The following is a 21,591-nucleotide window of genomic DNA, read 5'->3' on the forward strand; positions in this document are numbered from 1 at the left end:
CAAATGTAGTCAATGTCTCATTGTAAGGAATCAGTGATCCTTTCTGGTAATCTAATCATTTCAACCTGTTGCATTAATGTAGTAAAAATATAAACCTGTTTAACAAATATAGAACCTTCAAAAAGTTGGTGCTTTCTCATCAGCGTAATAGTCAAAACCAACCAGTAATGGATTTTAATGACTGGACACTGTTCCACGTAATGGAAACAGATTATAATGTTAGAATACATTAACTTCCTGTGGTACCTAAACTATAAAACCCAGCAACATTAATCAGAAATGATCAAAGAATGTTTCCGACTCAACTATTCAGACCTCTACTGCCAACGTTCCACTGCGTTCCTTACAGCCCGATATAGCCCAGCGATCCCAGCGAGCACGACTAACTATTCTATTCTTACCAGTAGGAAAAAATATAACCATTCTCAAACAGTGTTCTGCGCTTATTTTTATTTTATTTAACTAGGCAAGTCAGTTAAGAACAAATTCTTATTTTCAATGACGGCCTAGGAACTGCCTTGTTCAGGGGCAGAACGACAGTTTTTTACCTCATCAGCCCGGGGATTCGATCTTGCAACCTTTCGGTTACTAGTCCAACACTCTAACCACTAGGCTACCCTAATCTCTACCGTAAGGTTAAAAACAAATTTGACAACTATCTCTTCTCTTTCGGCTTCCTACTTATGAAATGTTCAAGACTTTAAAAGTAAAATGTAATGTGTGCAAAATTATAAAATACATCAGTCAATCCATAAGAAGAAAAAAAAAACATTTTGGTGGGCACAATACTACAGCCATTTACTACCCACAACTTCGATTATAGCCTAGTTTTATCATGCAATACTTAATACACATGTTTAGTTATCAATTATGATCATGGTCACAGCTCTTTCGCAATTACTTATCTGCTATTAATAGAATTCATTAGATTTAGGTAACTGTCCCTTCTGATCAGACTACAGGTAATGAAACAAACACTTGCTGTTGTTGACAAGCATATATTCAAATCATATCCATATTATTCATATTTGATTCAGTTATTTAAATACTACTCCATTCTCAATATGTTATTCCAGCAGACCATTTAGGCAACAGACAAGACGTATTACCTCGAAATCGCCCCGCCATTCATGTTGAAAAAAATTTGCCTTTTAATTTGAACTAAGCAAGCTGCTAAAATGTTCAGTTTATATCTTAAACAAACACTGGCGGCAGGATCTGTCTTGACAAAGCATACCAATAATTGAATTACAATCAGAAACCCAGATATTAGTCAATACCATAGATCCAATGCTATTGAAATGACGAAGAAATCCCGCAAATAACCCAATTACAATGGTTTGTAGTCATAACATCAGGCACATAATAATGACACAATTCCCAGATAATTGCCTTACAGGTCCACAGGGTTCTCCGCAGAGATTCTCACATGCGCAAAAGGAATAGATTAGCAGTCAACGAGTTAAATCGACATTCATTGATTAGGAAACAGATATTGCGCTTTTCAATAAAAGCAGATGTTTTCTCATGCAACATATTCAAATTACTTTACTACGTCACATTAATCCCACAATCATTCGTTTGATGGATACTTTAGGCTTTGTACGACGTTATAAATTACGTCGAGATTCCATTTTAGGCCACTCTAACTTTATGGAAAAATCTGTGTGTTGAACATCCAAACTATTTTCAGAAAATAAAGCTCAAGCACCAAGGAGATAAGATAGCATGTGTGTGTTACATCAATTGCATAGTTTATTTAAAAAAAGTAAATTTACAAAAAAACAATGCAATTTGACATATCAGGTATCAAGCAGAAATGGACATGAAAAATAAAAATAATTTTGGTGTCCATCAATATTACAAACTTACAGTATCATATTTATGCTCATATTATGTAAACTAATAGCAAAGAAAAGTTTTGGAATTAGCCTAATCCAGACCAAATTAAATCTGTGTGACATGATACCCTTTGGATTATCATTTTAGAATGTCAGTGTACTAGCTAGTACACATTGCAGGTTTTAATCATGACCAGAGGGACTGCCTAAGTGCCAAATTATCCTAGGTAGATTTAAAACAGCATAATTCTGCGGTTCTGGTGAGAACTGGCAAAATGTTTCACAAATTCATCCATGTTGAAGGAGCGTGCCCTCCTTGACTCAACATTGATAATTCCGAGGTGACTTAACCTGTCATCAACCATTGTTGTCCTAAAGTGGGTTTTAATCCGTTTTAAAGCTGAGAAGCTTCTCTCACAAGAAGCACTGCTGACTGGTGTAACAACAGAAATCTTACAAAGTGGAAATAGCTCATGGAAGACGTCTTTATAAGGTTCTAGAAACACAACAAAGTCAAGAAGAGTAGACGGTCTGTCCCTTCCACTTTTCTCTCTCCTATCAAGAAGCCGCTTGGTTTGATGAATCTCATGTTTGAGGTCCTCTAAATCTGACTCAAAGGTCTGAGCAAAGGCAAACAGAGGCTCCTCATTCAAGAATGTTGTACTCTTTAGGTTGAGAGACTGGACCCCTTGCGTTATCTCACAATTCTTCTTTGAAAAACACCTCTGCAGCTCAGCTGTGAGACTGTCAAGCACTTGATAAAAGATAGCTCTTTGGAAGCTCTCACCATCACTTTGGTCACTATTTTTCTGTCCGAGAGTGCTCATCATCAATGAGTTGTGAAATCTTAACCTTGTTTTAGGCTGTCTTTTACACACTGTTTGTACACTTATTTTGCAGTGCTCTGCAATCTCTTTAACCACTTTCCATAGTTCTCCAAAGTAACCCTCACTTCTGTAGTCCTGTAATGTGTCTGTAAGGGCACCTACTTGATCCACAGCTCTTGCTAGGTCATGAGAGCTTGATTGGAGCATGTCAGAAAGACATTTGGCATCATCAAGCACTTTACAAAAGGTAACCAAAAGCCCTATGAAATGTAAATCTGAGAAAGAAGGCCCCTTACCTCCACTGATCTATCACCACTATTTTCAAGTGTAATATCCTGTAGCACTCCCAGAACTGCTGGAAGCGTGTCCCTCAGATTACGGCATGCCATGTATCTGCATGCCCACCTTACATCCGTAAGTCTCTGTAGTTCCCTGGGCTGCTGCTGTGGATGCAGCTCTTTCTGAACTGCAAGCCACTTGAGATGAACGTACGAGCCAGATACAAAGATATAAAGCTTCTGCAGGAGAGAAAAACAGTTAACTGCCTCAGGCACTGATTTTACAGCATCGACAAGAACCAAATCCAAACAATGTGCATTACAGTGCACATAAAATGCAAATCTTGCACTGTTTTTAATCCGTGCAGACACACCAGAATGCTTCCCGCTCATGACGGATGCACCGTCATAGCCTTGCCCCACCAGATTATTTCTGTTGTCCAGACCATGTTTTTCAAGGCAATCAATTATAATTCTTGTGAGACCTGCTGCATCTAAGCTTTCAGCTGACTGAAAGTGTAAAACGCTTTTGTGGATGGCCTCGTTGTAATAGTACCTCACAACTAAAGACATTTGTTATTTTTTCTTCAAATCTTTGGTTTCATCTGCAATAACACTAAAACTTCACTTTCTTTTACTTCTTTTATTATTTCACTTTGTACCAGCTCAGCCCTCAAGAACTTCCTTCTGGATTTGGTGGCTTGTGTACTTAGAATTGCCACATGCATTCATCCTTTTCTCTATGAGAGGGTCATGCTTTGTTATTTCTTCTAAGATTGTAAAAAAAAATGACTCTTGTTGTGAGAGTCAACAGACTCTCGATGACCTCTCTGCTCTATATTTTGAGTGGCAGTTAATATGAGCACATCTGCAATTGTTTTAATGTAAGTACAGTTTTCCTCCACTTTCTTTTTCCGGTCCTCATTTATGACATCTAACATTGATGAGTTGCTGTCAATAGCCCTTTTATGCTGATTCCAAGAATACTTAGCATTGATGTGATGCTCTGCCTTCGAATGGAGCTAAAACCCAGAATCTTTAAACAGCGTATTTTTCCAGTTACAAAAACGTGACTTTGATGTGAAGGCAGATTCAGGTGTATTGGGCAGAGAAAAATGCCTACAGGTGAAACAATAAGTCGAATCTTGATTTACAGAATATTCAAGCCATGAATTGTCCTTATACTAGGAGCTGTTGAAAGCCCTTTTCCTAGTACCATGCTGAGTTCTGGGAAATGTTTTCAAACACGACTGTACAGGACCCTCTTCTCTGGATCTTGAAATGTCTGAAATACATGTTAAATAATGTGTCATATCTCCATAGAAATGTATAATTAAGGGATCCACTAGATTAGATACTAACAGCTGCTAACTAGAATGTGTAGTTTAAAATATAGGCCTGGCCTACCATTGGGTCCTTTTAGAACAGCATATCTGGTGCTTGATGCAGTTGGGAGGTGCTCCCATCTCTTGGCAGCTCTGGCTCCCTGTCTTGCTCAGAGTCAGAGGTATCTGTGTCATCCCTTGATACATCTATTACATTAAAATAACACAAGAACCACAAAGAATCACAATAAAAATGCCACAGCCATCAAAACACGAACACATATGAATCAACAACCAACATTTTAAAGTGAGGCTTAATCTGACAAAATCATCTAGTACAAGCTGAAGCTAAACTTAAATTCTGAACAGGGTGTGTGACTGACTGCCTGGTAGATGCTCTGACCTGGTGGTGGTAGACTGGGTCCTTGTGAAGTCTGACCACACTGACTTTGACTAGCCTCAGGTAGGGAGCTGCTCTGGGGTCCGGTGGTGATGCAAGGTCTGGGGTCTGTTTGCACCTGATCTGCCTGTTTGTGCTTCTTTAAAAAGAAGTCTGATATCTCCCTTTCTTTTCATGTTTAATTGACCCTATGCAAAAATAAGACAGTCTATGGTTACATCTAAGCATCCAATTACCCACATTTTAGTCCAATCTTAATTACAAATCCCCATTATCATAACTGTACCTTAAAATCAACTACCAGGCTAAATTACTAGTTAGATCATGGCTATCCCTACTCTGCAGTAAGTAAGCTAGCTATAATTTCTTACACCTTTACGATAGCAAACAGGCTATCTGCAAATTGTGGTAATCATTTGAGTAACGTTAACAGACTGATAATAACAGTTGTTCGTTTTGAGTTCAGGTACGAAAATCTAACTGAGTTAATGGATTTCAAGTTGCTGAATGTTAACTTGCCGAACACTGACAACTATAGCCTACTAGTTTCTCCACATTAGCTAAACATTTGTATACTGTAACTTACGACACTGCACTGTATATGCGTGTATTACTAGCACAGATGTAAACATAATGTTAGGCTACATTGGGAACCGATCTCTCTTATTTGATTAACTGTCTGTTAATGGAGCCAAAGGTCTAACGTTAACTTACAGAGCGACTCAACTTTCGTAAAACCCGATGCTAAACCTGAAAACTTACTTCAAATATGATGCTTTCACCAATCGCGAGAAGAGCTTGTGGAGCTGTGGAAATATTCTCTCTTCTTCTTCTGTATGTTCTTCTTATTCTTCTGTGTCTCGCAACCAATGTTAAAATTCTCTCTTCCTCGTCCTTGATTTGAAAAATACGCCGCCGAACGTCAAAATAAATGCTTCTTTCAACTAGAGGTGAAATGAGATATCAATCAGCATCAAACTGCCAGTAGCGAATTACATTTTGGGGTGGCCAATCAGATGTCAGGGGTGTCCAGTGCCACCTCGGACACCACTCTGGCATGCCCCTGGGTCCAGCTGCTCAATAATGAGTGTGGTATTCCCTGTGCACAGTTTACCTAGATCTTCAGCAGCAGTCAACAGGTGAAGTTGCAGATACCATCCCCGTCGGCAAAAATGTCATTGACATTCAGTACTGAGAGAGACTTGGTCATTTCTTCAAACAATCATCTTTATTTAATATTGATTAATTATCGCAATAATGAAACCGTGGACTGTTAGGCTGAGAGTCTACCCTTTACAGACCATGCTGATCCTTATATACAGTTGAAGTCAGAAGTTTACATACACCTTAGCCAAATACATTTAAACTCAGTTTTTCACAATTCCTGACATTTAATCGTAGTAAAAATACCATGTCTTAGGTCAGTTAGGATCACCACTTTATTTTAAGAATGTGAAATGTCAGAATAATAGTAGAGAGAATGATTTATTTCAGCTTTAATTTCTTTCATCACATTCCCAGTGGGTCAGAAGTTTACATACACTCAATTAGTATTTGGTAGCATTGCCTTCAAATTGTTTAACTTGGGTCAAACGTTTTGGGTAGCCTTCCACAAGCTTCCCACAATAAGTTGGGTGAATGTTGGCCCATTCCTCCTGACAGAGCTGGTGTAACTGAGTAAGTTTTGTAGGCCTCCTTGCTCGCACACACTTTTTCAGTTCTGCCCACAAATTTTCTATAGTATTGAGGTCAGGGCTTTATGATGGCCACTCCAATACCTTGACTTTGTTGTCCTTAAGCCATTTTGCCACAACTTTGGAAGAATGCTTGGGGTCATAGTACATTTGGAAGACCAATTTGCGACCAAACTTTAACTTCCTGACTCATATCTTGAATTGTTGCTTGAATATATCCATATAATTTTCCTGCCTCATGTTTCCATCTATTTTGTGAAGTGCACCAGTCCATCCTGCAGCAAAGCATCCCCACCACATGATGCTGCCACTCCCGTGCTTCACAGTTGGGATGGTGTTCTTCGGCTTGCAAGCCTCCACCTTTTCCCTCCAAACATAACGATGGTCATTATGGCCAAACAGTTCTATTTTTGTTTCATCAGACCAGAGGACATTTCTCCAAAAAGTACGATCTTTGTTCCCATGTGCAGTTGCAAACCGTAATCTGGCTTTTTTTATGGCAGTTTTGGAGCAGTGGCTTCTTCCTTGCTGAGCTGCCTTTCAGGTTATGTCGATATAGGACTCATTTTTACTGTGGATATAGATATTTTTGTACCTGTTTCCTCCAGCATCTTCACAAGGTCCTTTGCTGTTGTTCAGGGATTGATTTGCACCAAAGTACCGGTACGTTCATCTCTAGGAGACAGAACGCGTCTCCTTCCTGAGCAGTATGACGGCTGTGTAGGAATGATCCCATGGTGTTTATAATTGCGTACTATTGTTTGTACAGATGAACGTGGTACCTTCAGGCGTTTGGAAATTGCTCCCAAGGATGAACCAGACTTGTGGAGGTCCACAATTTTTTTCTGAGGTCTTGACTGATTTCTTTAGATTTTCCCATAATATCAAGCAAAGAGGCACTGAGTTTGAAGGTAGGCCTTGAAATACATCCACAGGTACACCTCCAATTGACTCAATTAGCCTATCAGAAGCTTCTAAAGCCATGACATCATTTTCTGGAATTTTCCAAGCTGTTTAAAGGCACAGTCAACTTAGTGTATGTAAACGTCTGACCCACTGGAATTGTGATACAGTGAATTTTAAGTGAAATAATCTGTCTGTAAACAATTGTTGGAAAAATTACTTGTGTCATGCACAAAGTAGATGTCCTAACCGACTTGCGAAAACTATAGTTTGTTAACAAGAAATTTGTGGAGTGGTTGAAAAACGAGTTTTAATGACTCCAACCTAAGTGTATGTAAACTTCCGACTTCAACTGTACCTCATACTAAGATTGTTCAGTCATAGCTGGTTGAACCCCCCCTGGTGACTGGGGGCACCGTAAGCCACTTTGGGTTCATCCTCTGGTCATCTGCCTCTGGTGCTGTCTCCCAGATGCCAGGAAGATTAGGAATACTGAGGCCTTGGTTCTGTTCCTCCAGGCTCCCTCTATCTTGGTGACACCCACCAGATCTTATCTATGGAATGATAGCTGTAGGTTTTTACCTAGCCATCACTTAATCAGTTGCCAGCCCCAGCTTAAAAAAACTCCTCTCAGTTCACTCAGAATGAAGGAAAGAAATGTCTTACTACATTATTAGTTAAGTTAATAATTTCTAACTATTAATCTCAAACAAATAAGGTGAATACCATATTTTTCCCTCACAGTTTTGATCTATATTTTTTGTAGCTGTCTATTTACCAGTACATACCGATGCTGGCACTAAGACTGCACTCAACGAGCTGTATAAAGCCATAAGCAAACAAGGAAATGCTCATCCAGAGGCAGCGCTCCTAGTGGCCGGGGACTTTAATGCAGGGAAACTTAAATTCGTTTTATCTCATTTTTCCAGCATGTTAAATTTGCAACCAGAGGGAAAAAACTCTAGACCACCTTTACTACACACACAGAGATGCGTACAAAGCTCTCCCTCGCCCTCCATTTGGCAAATCTAACCATTATATCCTCCTGATTCCTGCTTACAAGTAAAAATGAAAAAAAGGTAGTACCAGTGACTCGCTCAATACGGAAGTGGTCAGATGACGCAGATGCTAAGCTACAGGACTGTTTTGCTAGCACAGACTGAAATATGTTCTGGGATTCTTCCGATGGCATTGAGGAGGACACCACATCAGTCACTGGCTTCATCAATAAGTACATTGATGACGTCATCCCCTCAGTGACTGTATGTAGATATCCCAACCAGAAGCCATGGACTACAGGCAACATCCGCACTGAGCTAAAGGGTAGAGCTGCCACTTTCAAGGAGCGGGACTCTAACCTGGACGCTTATAAGAAATCCCATTATGCCCTCCGACGAACCATCAAACAGGCAAAGCGTCAATACAGGACAAAGATTAAATCCTTCTACACCGGCTCCGATGCTCGTTGGATGTGGCAGGGCTTGCAAACTAATACGGACTACAAAGGGAAGCAGAGCCGCGAGCTGCCCAGTGACACGAGCCTACCAGACGAGCTAAATGACATCTATGCACGCTTTGAGGCAAGCAACACTGAAGCATGCGTGAGAGCACCAGCTGTTCCGGATGACTGTGTGATCACGCTCTCCATAGCCGATGTGAGTAAGACCTTTAAACAGGTCAACATTCACCACACAGGGTGTGGTGGCTGTTGTAGAGGCTGTCTGTGATGTTGTCCACGATGTCCTTCCCCAGCTGGAAGTCCCTGCTGTGTAGACCGAGACGAAGGAAGGGAGGCCCCCTCTGCTCCAGGCCCAGCAACAGCTGCTCCACCACCCAGTGCTTGTCTCTCCCCCTGTACGACACAAATGCATCGTAGTGGTGACGACCCCTGGGGTTGGGCCTCCACACGGTCTCCTCCAGCCAGCCACGGGTGATGTGGCAGAAGGCCATTAGGTAGTCCCCGGCCAGCTGATGGAGCAGCACCACCAGCACGAAGAGGAGCAGGCCCAGTGAGGTGCAGAGGAACAGGACAAAGCCCATGTCCAGGGAACAGTGGGCCGAAGAGTACCTGGGGAAGTTCTGGACGCCACCTTCGTTTTTGCATGTCAACTCCAACTCCCAATTTAGCTAAAAAATTACCTGGACTTGTATCTGTCTCCTGACCCAGCCAGGCGTTGTCACAGCTGCAGTGCAGGCAAGGACTGAAGAACTCCATATTCATCAGGCTGGTCAGTGGCTCTGGAAAGCCCTCTAACATGCTAAACTCCTCTCGGGATTGGACTTGAATCAAAATGAGGGAGTGCAGGTCTCTGCTCAGATCCTCTTCCAGAGTGAGGATACTACATTAGATCAAGCTCAGGCTCTCCAGCCTGGTTAGGTTGTGGAACATGATGCTCAGCACTGGCTGCACGATGAGGTCCACTCCTGTCAGCTTCAGATGCCTCAGCTGCACAAGCCTGTTCAGGTTATTCATGTCCACAGTTGGTTCTCTCACAAACTCTGGTGAGAGAACCAACTCAAACTCAAACTCCAGCAGAAAGAGGAAGTACTTTGCAACGAAGTGAGACCCACACAGAAGATGTCCTGTTACAGCCCTGAGATTGACAACAGACTGAAAGAATGGTCTCCAGCAGTCCTGGAAGATCACATTCAATGGAGTGAAGAGCTGCAGGGTGAAGCCTGGTTTTGGGGTGCTGTTGCTGCCGACGGTGATGTTGAGAGGACACCAGGAGCTTATAATCATGTTAGTCAGTGCTTGAGGGAAGACTCGACCGAATATGTGCGTCAGATTCACACTCACACTCACATGTTTCTCCCACTGGCTGGATGGATGGTGAATGTACCCTGAATCTATGGTTGTCAGCGAAGTGAGGTGGATGAATGCAAATGCTGCAATTTGCATGATGGGATTATTGAACAGTGTTAAAGTCTCTAAGCTTTGCAGGCCAGAGAAACTGTTCTCTGTAGTCTGAGATATCTTGTTACTCCCTAGTTCTAGGAACCTCAATTCAGCTGTTCAGTTGTATAATTATGCTCTACATAATGAGATATGAATTTGGTGGTCATCCAATTGAATGAAGACTGGCAGTTCTTCCACTGCTTTTCGTGCAAGCTGTGTTGTATCTGTGTGCATCTATATATCTTGTGCATCTCATTTTTATATCTTGCACATAATGTGCGATCTCTCCTGGATCTGTTGTTTAGACACATTGAGAGGCGTAGGGGCAGATCAGTTTATTTTTACGCCCTTCTTTCTCACTTCCCCTTTCTCTGTCCCGGCACTACGCATCTTACTGGTCTGTGACTCACTGACACGGTTAGAGGGGAATAAAGCAGCCCAACAGTTAACACACAGGAACTTTATTTAAACACACTGAGGAAGATGAACATGGGGATGCACATGGGGATGAAAGGTTGGAATAGGTCGAGTTTGAGAGTTTGAGAGGCAGATTTATGGTACCCCCTAGACTCTCGAGCTCATGTTGTGGGGAGATGGAGTGTGAGGGAGTGTATGGGTTCTGTATAAGGAAAAGAAAGACAATGAATATACTGTACATACGATATGACAAGAACATAATAAGAGTAATGAAGGACTGTATAAATTACTTATAATCAGTAAACATGTTTACAGGTTACAAGCTATACAGAGGCAGCATACATAATGCAACAACAATTAACAACTAACTATTAAGAACAATATATATTGTTGCACAACTCACATTGGGCACGCACACCATCCCACAAGCCAAGACAGAGATACTGGATGAGTTTGTTCAGTTGTTGATGGGCAGAGACAGAGTTGTTACTGTCTGCCACTGCTTGAGGGACACTGACAGTATTGTGTGACCTGTATAGTCAATAGGATGGGCAGATGTCCAGCATCCTATCAGGGCACAGGTCACACAGGTCAGAAAGAGTTTGAGAGGCAGATTTATGATACCCCCTAGACTCTCGAGCTCAGGTCGTGGGGAGATGGAGTGTGCAGGTCACACACAGGATTTATGGATGCATTCATAAGGAAACCTATAGTAAAGTGTTTTTCACAGGTTGTGAGGTGCTGATAACAGTCACCGGCAGGGAATTCGTAACAGTATATCTTTCTCACATTTAAACTTTCGTAAAACACTTTACTATAGGTTTCCTTATGAATGCATCCATAAATCCTCTACAACAGCTAATCTCAGCAAAAAAATAAACGTCCTCTCACTGTCAACTGCGTTTATTTTCAGCAAACTTAACATGTGTAAATATTTGTATGAACATAACAAGATTCAACAACTGAGACATAAACTGAACAAGTTCCACAGACATGTGACTAACAGAAATTGAATAATGTGTCCCTGAACAAAGGGGGGGAAGGGGGGGTCAAAATCAAAAGTAACCAGCTGCATTAAGTACTGCAGTGCATCTCCTCCTCATGGACTGCACCAGATTTGCCAGTTCTTGCTGTGAGATGTTACCCCACTCTTCCACCAAGGCACCTGCAAGTTGCCGGACATTTCTGGGGAGAATGGCCCTAGCCCTCACCCTCCGATCCAACAGGTCCCAGACATGCTCAATGGGATTGAGATCCGGGCTCTTCGCTGGCCATGGCAGAACACTGACATTCCTGTCTTGCAGGAAATCACGCACAGAACGAGTAGTATGGCTGGTGGCATTGTCATGCTGGAGGGTCATGTCAGGATGAGCCTGCAGGAAGGGTACCACATGAGGGAGGAGGATGTATTCCCTGTAACGCACAGCATTGAGTTTGCCTGCAATGACAACAAACTCAGTCCGATGATGCTGTGACACACCACCCCAGACCATGAAGGACCCTCCACCTCCAAATTGATCCTGCTCCAGAGTACAGGCTTCGGTGTAACGCTCATTCCTTCGATGATAAACGCGAATCCGACCATCACCCCTGGTGAGACAAAACCGCGACTCGTTAGAGAAGAGCAGTTTTAGCCAGTCTTGTCTGGGCCAGCGACCGTGGGTTTGTGCCCATAGGCGACGTTGTTGCCGGGGATGTCTGTTGAGGACCTGTCTTCCAACAGGCCTACAAGCCCTCAGTTCAGCATCTCTCAGCCTTTTGCCAGGAATTTACGACCTGAGATAACAGAACCTGGGTGTAGGAGAGAGTGAGAGAGGGGGAAGCCACGATCTATACCCAGAAAGGGCCACATCATGACACCTCCTTGCAGCATGCCTAAGGCACATTCACGCAGATGAGCAGGGACCCTGGGCATCTTTCTTTTGGTGTTTTTCAGAGCCAGTAGAAAGGCATCTTGAGTGTCCTAAGTTTTCATAACTGTGACCTTAATTGCCTACTGTCTGTAAGCTGTTAGTGTTTTAACGACCGTTCCACAGGTGCATGTTCGTTAATTGTTTATGGTTCATTGAACAAGCATGGGAAACAGTGTTTAAACCCTTTACAATGATGATCTGTGAAGTTATTAGGATTTTTACGAATTGTCTTTTAAAGACAGGGTCCTGAAAAAGGGACGTTTCTTTTTTTGCTGAGTTTATATAACACATTATATAAACTTGTCGTAAGCAGTCATAAGTAGTTTTAAATATTCATTAGTAATGATATGAGATGCTATTCATTATAACCGGTTTTATAACATCTCATGCCGCTACTCATAACTATTTCAAAATACTTATGACAGTTTAGGAATGTTATAATGTGTTATATAGCTGTTATAAAGACTTTATTCATAAGGACACCTTCATTAAAGCGTTACTTAAACTTTTTAATTGGTATGTAAGTATAATGTTTAGTGCTGTTGTCGATCCATCATCCAGTATTTTTTATCGACATTTGTCTACTTGAAAACGTGCAGATTGTGGCTGCAAAACAATTGTTGTGAACTGTTTCATGTCTTATTTCTTGGTAGTGTCTTTACATTCGTTTCTCCCACTTATCATCATTGATCTATACTAAGTGTTACTCTGATACCTGTTTTGTCATACCTATGGTATACGGTCTGATATACCACGGCTGTCAACCAATCGGCGTTCAGGGCTCAATCCACCCAGTTTATAATAAGTGTTACTCTGCATTTAGATAAAGTCTAATAGTCTATGAGCTGACTTATTGATCTTCTGCTGTGTACCGTGGTATCAGTTGATTGGCAGGGCTAGGAAGCATCGATCTGTGTTACTTAGTGTTGGGGTTGTTCCTCTAATGATGTGTAATGATGTGTCAACGGACAGGATCATCGACCTGCAGTCCAAGCTCATCATCGCCATCGACGTGGCCAAGGGCATGGAGTACCTGCACAACCTCACTCAGCCCATCATCCACAGGGACCTCAACAGGTCGGTGGAGGGTGGGGGTCAGTGGGGTTTTGTGTGTGGGGGTGGGGTGATGTGCTGGGTGCATGTGTGTTTTGTGGGGAATTGATACTGGGTCTCACCCTATGTAGAAATGAAGCATAATGAGGGGTATAGATGTTGAATTGAAGCTATAGTGACTATGTGAAATTAAGTGTTTTGAGTTATTCTTCCAATCATGACACTTGCTACTTTTAGTCACAACATTCTGCTCTATGAGGACGGGCATGCTGTGGTGGCTGATTTTGGAGGTAAGCAACAAAATACAGCACCAGTCAAAAGTTTGGACACACCTACTCATTCTTTGGACACACCTACTCGTTAGTCTTTATTATTATGACTATTTTCTACATTGTAGAATAATAGTGAAGACATCAAATCTATGAAGTAACACATATGGAATCATGTACATGTTGTAACCAAAAAAGTGTTAAATAATAACAAATAATTTGAGATTCTTCAAAGAAGCCACCCTTTTTAAAGGTATTTTCTTGTAAGTAAGCATTTCACTGTAAGGTTGTATTCGGCGCATGGGACAATTTTGGGAGGGGATTTGATTTGATGTTTTTTTCAACTGACCTTCATGTCGTAAAGTTGTGATGGACTGTCGTTTCTCTTTGCTTTTTTGAGCTGTTCTTGCCATAATATAGACTTGGGCTTTTACCAAATAGGGCTATCTTCTGTATACCAGCCCTACCTTCTCACAACACAACTGATGGCTCAAACGAGTTAAGAAGGAAAGAAATTCCTCTAACTTTTAACAAGGCACACGACAAGAGTGTCATAACATAACATAACTATCATAACACATTATAGCACTTGTCATAAGCTGTGCAAAGCTGGCCTCTTTGAAGAATCTCAAATATAAAATCAATTTTGATTTGTTTAACACTTTTTTGGTTACTACATGATTCCATATGTGTTATTTCATAGTTTTGATGTCATTGCTGTTATTCTACAATGTAGAAAATAGCAAAAATAAAGAAAAACCCTGGAATGAGTAGATGTGTCCAAACTTTTGACTGGTACAGTATAAACATACAATATAATGAAGACAGATTACAGTTGGTAAAGTAGCCATTTCCTATAGTGAATTTGTCATAAATGCCCAATAACAGCTAGTTTTCAGATTATATTTCCCCCCCTCCCGACTCAGACCACTCCAAGACAGTCCTAACAAAATGCTTGCTTGAGAAATTTTTATGGGAAACTATTATAGTAAGGTACTAAATTGTTACACAGAAGTGATTTGATATTGAAATAAAAATGGCTGCCTCACTAACCTCATTATTAGAATCTTGAAACCCTTTTTTTCTCTCTTTAGAATCCAGATTTCTGTTATCCGAGGTTGTGGACAATATGACCAAGCAGCCAGGGGTTAGTCCAACTTCCTGGTTCACCATACCATAAATGTGTGTGTGTTTAACTATACTTGTGGGGACCAGAAGTAGTAAACAAACAAATATCTGTCCCCACAAGGTCAAATGCTATTTCTAGTAGGTTTAGGGTTAAGGTTAGATTTTGGGATTAAGATTAGGATAATGGAAAATAGGATTTTGAATGGTTATAACTTGTGTGTCCCCACAAGGTTAATTAAATGTGTGTGTGTGTGCGTGTGTGTGCGTGCGTGCGTGTGAGTGAGTGTCAGTGCGTGCGTGCGTTATGCTCCCTGGAGTGAAGCCTTTGCTGAGGAACCATTTGTCCATGGTAGCCAGAGTGTTTTGCACTGCTAATTTGACTCTTGTGTTGGTGTACAGAACCTGCGCTGGATGGCCCCAGAGATATTCACCCAGTGTACACGCTATACTGTCAAGGCCGACATGTTCAGCTATGCCTTGTGTCTGTGGGAGCTGCTCACTGGAGAGATCCCCTTTGCCCACCTGAAACCTGGTAACCTCTGCATGATTAAAAACACACCAATCTGATACTGGTTTGGGAGAATGTGAATCAATGAGTGAGTATTGGTTTGTTTCAAGCATGTTAATATGTTGGATTCTCCCTGTCCTCATCAAGCTGCAGCAGCTGCAGACATGGCCTACCACCACATCCGGCCTCCTATTGGCTACTCCATACCCAAACCCATCTCTGCCATGCTAATGAGGGGCTGGAATGTCTGTCCAGAGGTCAGTGTCCTCCTACAATAGATAGATAGAGCGTAAAGACCCCTACATTTATGTGAGCTAAATTCATATGAACTAAATTCTACGTATGCTAAGTTCATATGAGCTAAGTTCATATGAGCTAAGTTCATATGAGCTAAGTTCATGTGAGCTAAGTTCATGTGAGCTAACTATACTAAGTGCTACGTATACTTACATACCCTACCTGCACTCAGCTGTGCTGTCTATACTGCCTCATGAATTACTGTTGTTGTCACTTTCTCTTGCATAATTAAACAAGTGTGTCAATAGCAGGATACCCTTGGATTAAAAATCATCACGCTTGACTCTATATTACACCCATCTGAACATACATTTCATTGTTTGCGAGATCAGACATAATATCACTATAATCCGAGTGTTCATTTTCGAAAGTTGATTTAATTTCAGCGGAACTAATTTGTATACATTTCAACTGTATTAATTATTACTTTTTCCAATTCCACAAAAAATGAACACACATCAAAATAAAGTTATCTTTCTTCTCTTTCTTGGTATGTTAGTGTTGAGACGATGCATTAAATCCCAGACAAAGCTTTATCGTTCTTATAGATTTAATGGAAAGACAATCTACTGTATTCCATTGAGCCCATTTCAGCCATTACCGGGGTGTCTTAAAGTGAAGTAGTCTCTGGCTCTGTGTTTGTTGTCAAATCAAATCAAATTTATTTGTCACATACACATGGTTAGCAGATGTTAATGGGAGTGTAGCGAAATGCTTGTGCTTCCAGTTCCGACCATGCAGTAATAACCAACGAGTAATCTAACCTAACAATTTCACAACAACTACCTTATACACACAAGTGTAAAGGAATGAATACATATATGTACATAAAAATATATGAATGAGTGATGCCCGAACGGCATAGGCAAGATGCAGTAGATGGTATAGAGTACAGTATATACATATGAGATGAGTAATGTAGGGTATGTAAGCATTATATAAAGTGGCATTGTTTAAAGTGGCAAGTGATAGATTTAATTACATCAAGATGGCAAGATGCAGTAGATGGTATAGCGTACAGTATATACATATGAGATGAGTAATGTAGGGTATGTAAGCATTATACAAAGTGGTTAGTGATAAATTGATTACATAAATGTTTCCATTATTAAAGTGGCTGGAGTTGAGTCAGTATGTTGGCAGCAGCCACTCAATGTTAGTGATGGCTGTTTAACAGTCTGATGGCCTTGAGATAGAAGCTGTTTTTCAGTCTCTCGGTCCCCGCTTTGATGCACCTGTACTGACCTTGCCTTCTGGATGATAGCGGGGTGAACAGGCAGTGGCTCAGGTGGTTGTTGTCCTTGATTATCCTTTTGGCCTTCCTGTGACATCAGGTGGTGTGGGTGTCCTGGAGGGCAGGTAGTTTGCACCCGGTGATGCGTTGTCCAGACCTCACTACCCTCTGGAGAGCCTTACGGTTATGGGCGGAGCAGTTGTCGTACCAGGTGGTGATACAGCCCGACAGGATGCTCTCGATTGTGCATCTGTAAAATTTTGTGAGTGTTTTTGGTGACAAGCCGAATTTCTTCAGCCTCCTGAGGTTGAAGAGGCGCTGCTACGCCTTCTTCACCACGCTGTCTGTGTGGGTGGACCATTTCAGTTAGTCCGTGATGTGTACGCCGAAGAACTTAAAACTTTCCACCCTCTCCACTACTGTCCCGTCAATGTAGATAGGGGGCTGCTCCCTCTGCTGTTTCCCGTAGTTCACGATCATCTCCTTTGTTTTGTTGATATTGAGTGTGAGGTTATTTTCCTAACACCACACTCCGAGGGCCCTCACCTCCTCCCTGTAGGCCGTCTCGTCGTTGTTGGTAATCAAGCCTACCACTGTAGTGTCGTCTGCAAACTTGATAATTGCACAGGGCGGGGTCGAGATCCAGGGTCTCGAGCTTAATGACGAGTTTGGAGGGTACTATGGTGTTAAATGCTGAGCTGTAGTCGATGAACAGCATTGTTACATAGGTATTCCTCTTGTCCAGATGGGTTAGGGCAGTGTGCAGTGTGATGGTGATTGCGTCATCTGTGGACCTATTGGGGCAGTAAGCAAATTGGAGTGGGTCTAGGGTGTCAGGTAGGGTGGAGGTGATATGGTCCTTGACTAGTCTCTCAAAGCACTTCATGATGACGGAAGTGAGTGCTACAGGGCGGTAGTCATTTAGCTCAGTTACATTAGCTTTCTTGGGAACAGGAACAATGGTGGCCCTCTTGAAGCATGTGGGAACAGCAGACTGGGATAAGGATTGATTGAATATGTCTGTAAACACACCAGCCAGCTGGTCTGCGCATGCTCTGAGGACGTGGCCGGGGATGCCGTCTGGGCCTGCAGCCTTGCGAGGGTTAACACGTTTAAATGTTTTACTCACGTTGGCTACAGTGAAGGAGAGCCCGCAGGTTTTGGTAGCGGGCCTTGTCAGTGACAGTGTATTGTCCTCAAAGCGAGCAAAAAAGTTGTTTAGTCTGTCTGGGAGCAAGACATCGTGGTCCGCGTCTTAAAGTGAAGTAGTCTCTGGCTCTGTGTTTGTTGTCTTACAGTGAAGTAGGATCTGGCTCTGTGTTTGTTGTCTTACAGTGAAGTAGGATCTGGCTCAGTGTTTGTTGTCTTACAGTGAAGTAGGATCTGGCTCTGTGTTTGTTGTCTTACAGTAAAGTAGGAACTGGCTCTGTGTTTGTTGTCTTACAGTGAAGTAGGATCTGGCTCAGTGTTTGTTGTCTTACAGTGAAGTAGTCTCTGGCTCTGTGCTTGTTGTCTTACAGTGAAGTAGGATCTGGCTCTGTGTTTGTTGTCTTACAGTGAAGTAGGATCTGGCTCTGTGTTTGTTGTCTTACAGTGAAGTAGGATCTGGCTCAGTGTTTGTTGTCTTACAGTGAAGTAGGATCTGGCTCTGTGTTTGTTGTCTTACAGTAAAGTAGGAACTGGCTCTGTGTTTGTTGTCTTACAGTGAAGTAGGATCTGGCTCAGTGTTTGTTGTCTTACAGTGAAGTAGGATCTGGCTCAGTGTTTGTTGTCTTACAGTAAAGTAGGAACTGGCTCTGTGTTTGTTGTCTTACAGTGAAGTAGGATCTGGCTCAGTGTTTGTTGTCTTACAGTGAAGTAGTCTCTGGCTCTGTGCTTGTTGTCTTACAGTGAAGTAGGATCTGGCTCAGTGTTTGTTGTCTTACAGTAAAGTAGGAACTGGCTCTGTGTTTGTTGTCTTACAGTGAAGTAGGATCTGGCTCAGTGTTTGTTGTCTTACAGTGAAGTAGGATCTGGCTCTGTGCTTGTTGTCTTACAGTGAAGTAGTCTCTGGCTCTGTGCTTGTTGTCTTACAGTGAAGTAGGATCTGGCTCTGTGTTTGTTGTCTTACAGTGAAGTAGGATCTGGCTCTGTGTTTGTTGTCTTACAGTGAAGTAGGATCTGGCTCAGTGTTTGTTGTCTTACAGTGAAGTAGAATCTGGCTCAGTGTTTGTTGTCTTACAGTGAAGTAGGATCTGGCTCTGTGTTTGTTGTCTTACACTGAAGTAGGATCTGGCTCTGTGTTTGTTGTCTTACAGTGAAGTAGGAGATGGAAAGCCTGCTTTTCAAGTAGAGTTCACCTTTGATTCATGTGTGGGTAGATCCGCATAACCACACAGACAGACAGACTGAGAAAGCACAGCTCTGTGTGTGTGTGTGTGTGTGTGTGTGTGTGTGTGTGTGTGTGTGTGTGTGTGTGTGTGTGTGTGTGTGTGTGTGTGTGTGTGTGTCTTTTTTCTGTGAAGAGTGTTTATAGGTTAAATAATCCTATTTTATCTCCTCCGAATCAGGATAGGCCTGAGTTCTCTGAGGTGCTGGCCACACTAGAGGAATGCCTATGCAATGTGGAGGTATGGTGTTTTTCTATAGTATGTGAATCTACACCAGAGTGGGAATAAACATGCTGCTTACATTTTCAGAAAGTTTACAGATTCCTAGCTTTCTTGTCTGTCCATGTGACACTTGTTGATGATAATGTCATACATGTATGTGTGTGATCCACAGTTGATGTCCCCAGCCTCCAGTAACAGCAGTGGGTCCCTGTCCCCCTCTGGCTCTTCTGACTGCCTGGCGAGGGGCAGTCCTGGTCGGAGTCACGTGGCCGCCCTCCGTTCCCGCTTTGAACTGGAGTACGCCCTCAATGCCCGTGCCTACGCAGTCTGGACTCAGAGGTAGGGCTTCACTAGCCTGGTCGTTGACTGGCGTTGATAATGATCATAGGTGTTGGCTACACAGCACACACCTATCTGGGACCAGGCTAGTATATCATATAGTCTTCTCCACATACAGATGAACGCAATACAGAGAGAATGGATTCGAGAGTTTCACTGAAGGAGTTTCAAATGTTTCTCTCTTTTCTATTAAGGCATGTTGACCTTTGTCTCCGTCTCTGTCTCTGTTTCTGTCTCTATGGCCTATATACTGGAATGCTAAGCATAACCAAGTTAAGTGTAAAGGCCAGTACTAGTAGGAATTCCATGGACATCATGTCTGGGCCTGTAAAGTTGTGCTTTGTTGCTGCGATAGCACTTTAGTGTGCGATAGCACACACCTTGACCCACTGTTTGAGCAATAATGTGTACAACACTAGAAACGCTTTACTGCAACAGTTAGAGGTGGAGTTGCCCGGATATGGGTCAGGGAAAACAAAGGCAAGCAAATCTGATAAACCTTTCTATGCATTCTGACTAAGGCCTAAAGACTCCACTGGTGACCAGCCCTGTAAGCCTGTGTGTGAGTGTTTGTGTGTGTGGTTGAAGAGAAAAGGGAGTAGATTGGGAACCTGGCAACGGTCTCCAGGGACACAGTAACTGAAGTTAGGTTTGTGTGTGTTCTCTACTGCTGAAGTCTCTGCCTGCTGGAAATGTCCTGGCAGACTGGCAGTTAATCAAATGTTTCATCCATTTAGTTTATATTAGATGTAGAAGTGAGAGAGTGTGGTTATTAGGTCCTGTGCTGTTACACAGGGGGTCATGCTAGATTCAACAGAAGACATCAGAGATGTGTTTACACCTGCCTCATCTAACTCTGCCTCCTCAATCTTTTATTATTTTAAAGAGATAATTTTACAAAATGTGTCCGTAACCATTTGATGCAGATTTTCGTATTATGTAGTAGAGGTTGATTATGTAAACAGAATCACTATATTCAGCCTTATAACAGCTCATGTATGTTTTATTTTCAGCGAGGGACGACGTGATTCCCAAGGTCCGTCTCTGGATGAACTGAGGAGGAATATGCAGTTTCCACCTATTGACCGAAATGGTAAAAAGCATATTAATGAAGATACTCATCAATCCTATATACCGGTATTATAGAACTTCATCATTTGAAATGGAGTACAGCCAATTGGGTAGAATGTACACCAAAGCTGGTGTTGGTGTGTGTTGGGAAAGGAACTGGCTGTGGATCATCCCTAACCCCTGACCTCTGTGTCCTATCTCCTTCAGGGTATGTGTCAGACCCTATGAGCACCATGCGCTTCCACTCCAACTGCAGCAGCAACGGCAGCTTCGAAGACAGCAACTAACTAACATAGATGGGAAGTCTTCCAGCTCTACTATGCACTATTACTGTAGTTCATAAAGCCATAACCTTATTTCTAAATGTATCACATAGACATATTGGTTGATCTAGTCTTGAGTATAAGCTATATATATTGTTGTGTGTATTTCCTAAAGCTATTTACTACTTTCTGTGTTCACGGTGTTGAACTATTTGAATAGATTTGTGTGGTTTTTATATCTGGTAAATATTTGTTGGATAAGAGGCATTTTGGGGTTTTTGAGAATGTTTCATAGTATACCACCTGTATAGTCTATTCATTAAAAACATCTTGAAGCGTCA

The 21,591-nt window shown here is 42.0% G+C and overlaps 1 protein-coding gene across 1 annotated transcript in view; it reads left to right on the forward strand.

Annotated features, from left to right (window-relative positions):
* Positions 1-21,274, forward strand: part of tnni3k (TNNI3 interacting kinase) — a 59,679-nt gene extending 38,405 nt beyond the window's left edge. The window contains exons 17-25 of the mRNA XM_039000483.1: positions 13,470-13,574; positions 13,788-13,840; positions 14,914-14,966; positions 15,347-15,479; positions 15,603-15,712; positions 19,536-19,595; positions 19,750-19,916; positions 20,930-21,009; positions 21,195-21,274. Of these exons, the coding sequence (XP_038856411.1) occupies positions 13,470-13,574; positions 13,788-13,840; positions 14,914-14,966; positions 15,347-15,479; positions 15,603-15,712; positions 19,536-19,595; positions 19,750-19,916; positions 20,930-21,009; positions 21,195-21,274 (841 nt within the window). The remainder of the gene's footprint in view (positions 1-13,469; positions 13,575-13,787; positions 13,841-14,913; positions 14,967-15,346; positions 15,480-15,602; positions 15,713-19,535; positions 19,596-19,749; positions 19,917-20,929; positions 21,010-21,194) is intronic.
* Positions 21,275-21,591: the final 317 nt, after the last annotated feature.

Source organism: Salvelinus namaycush, chromosome 9, assembly GCF_016432855.1.
Source record: "Salvelinus namaycush isolate Seneca chromosome 9, SaNama_1.0, whole genome shotgun sequence".
NCBI lineage: Eukaryota > Metazoa > Chordata > Actinopteri > Salmoniformes > Salmonidae > Salvelinus > Salvelinus namaycush.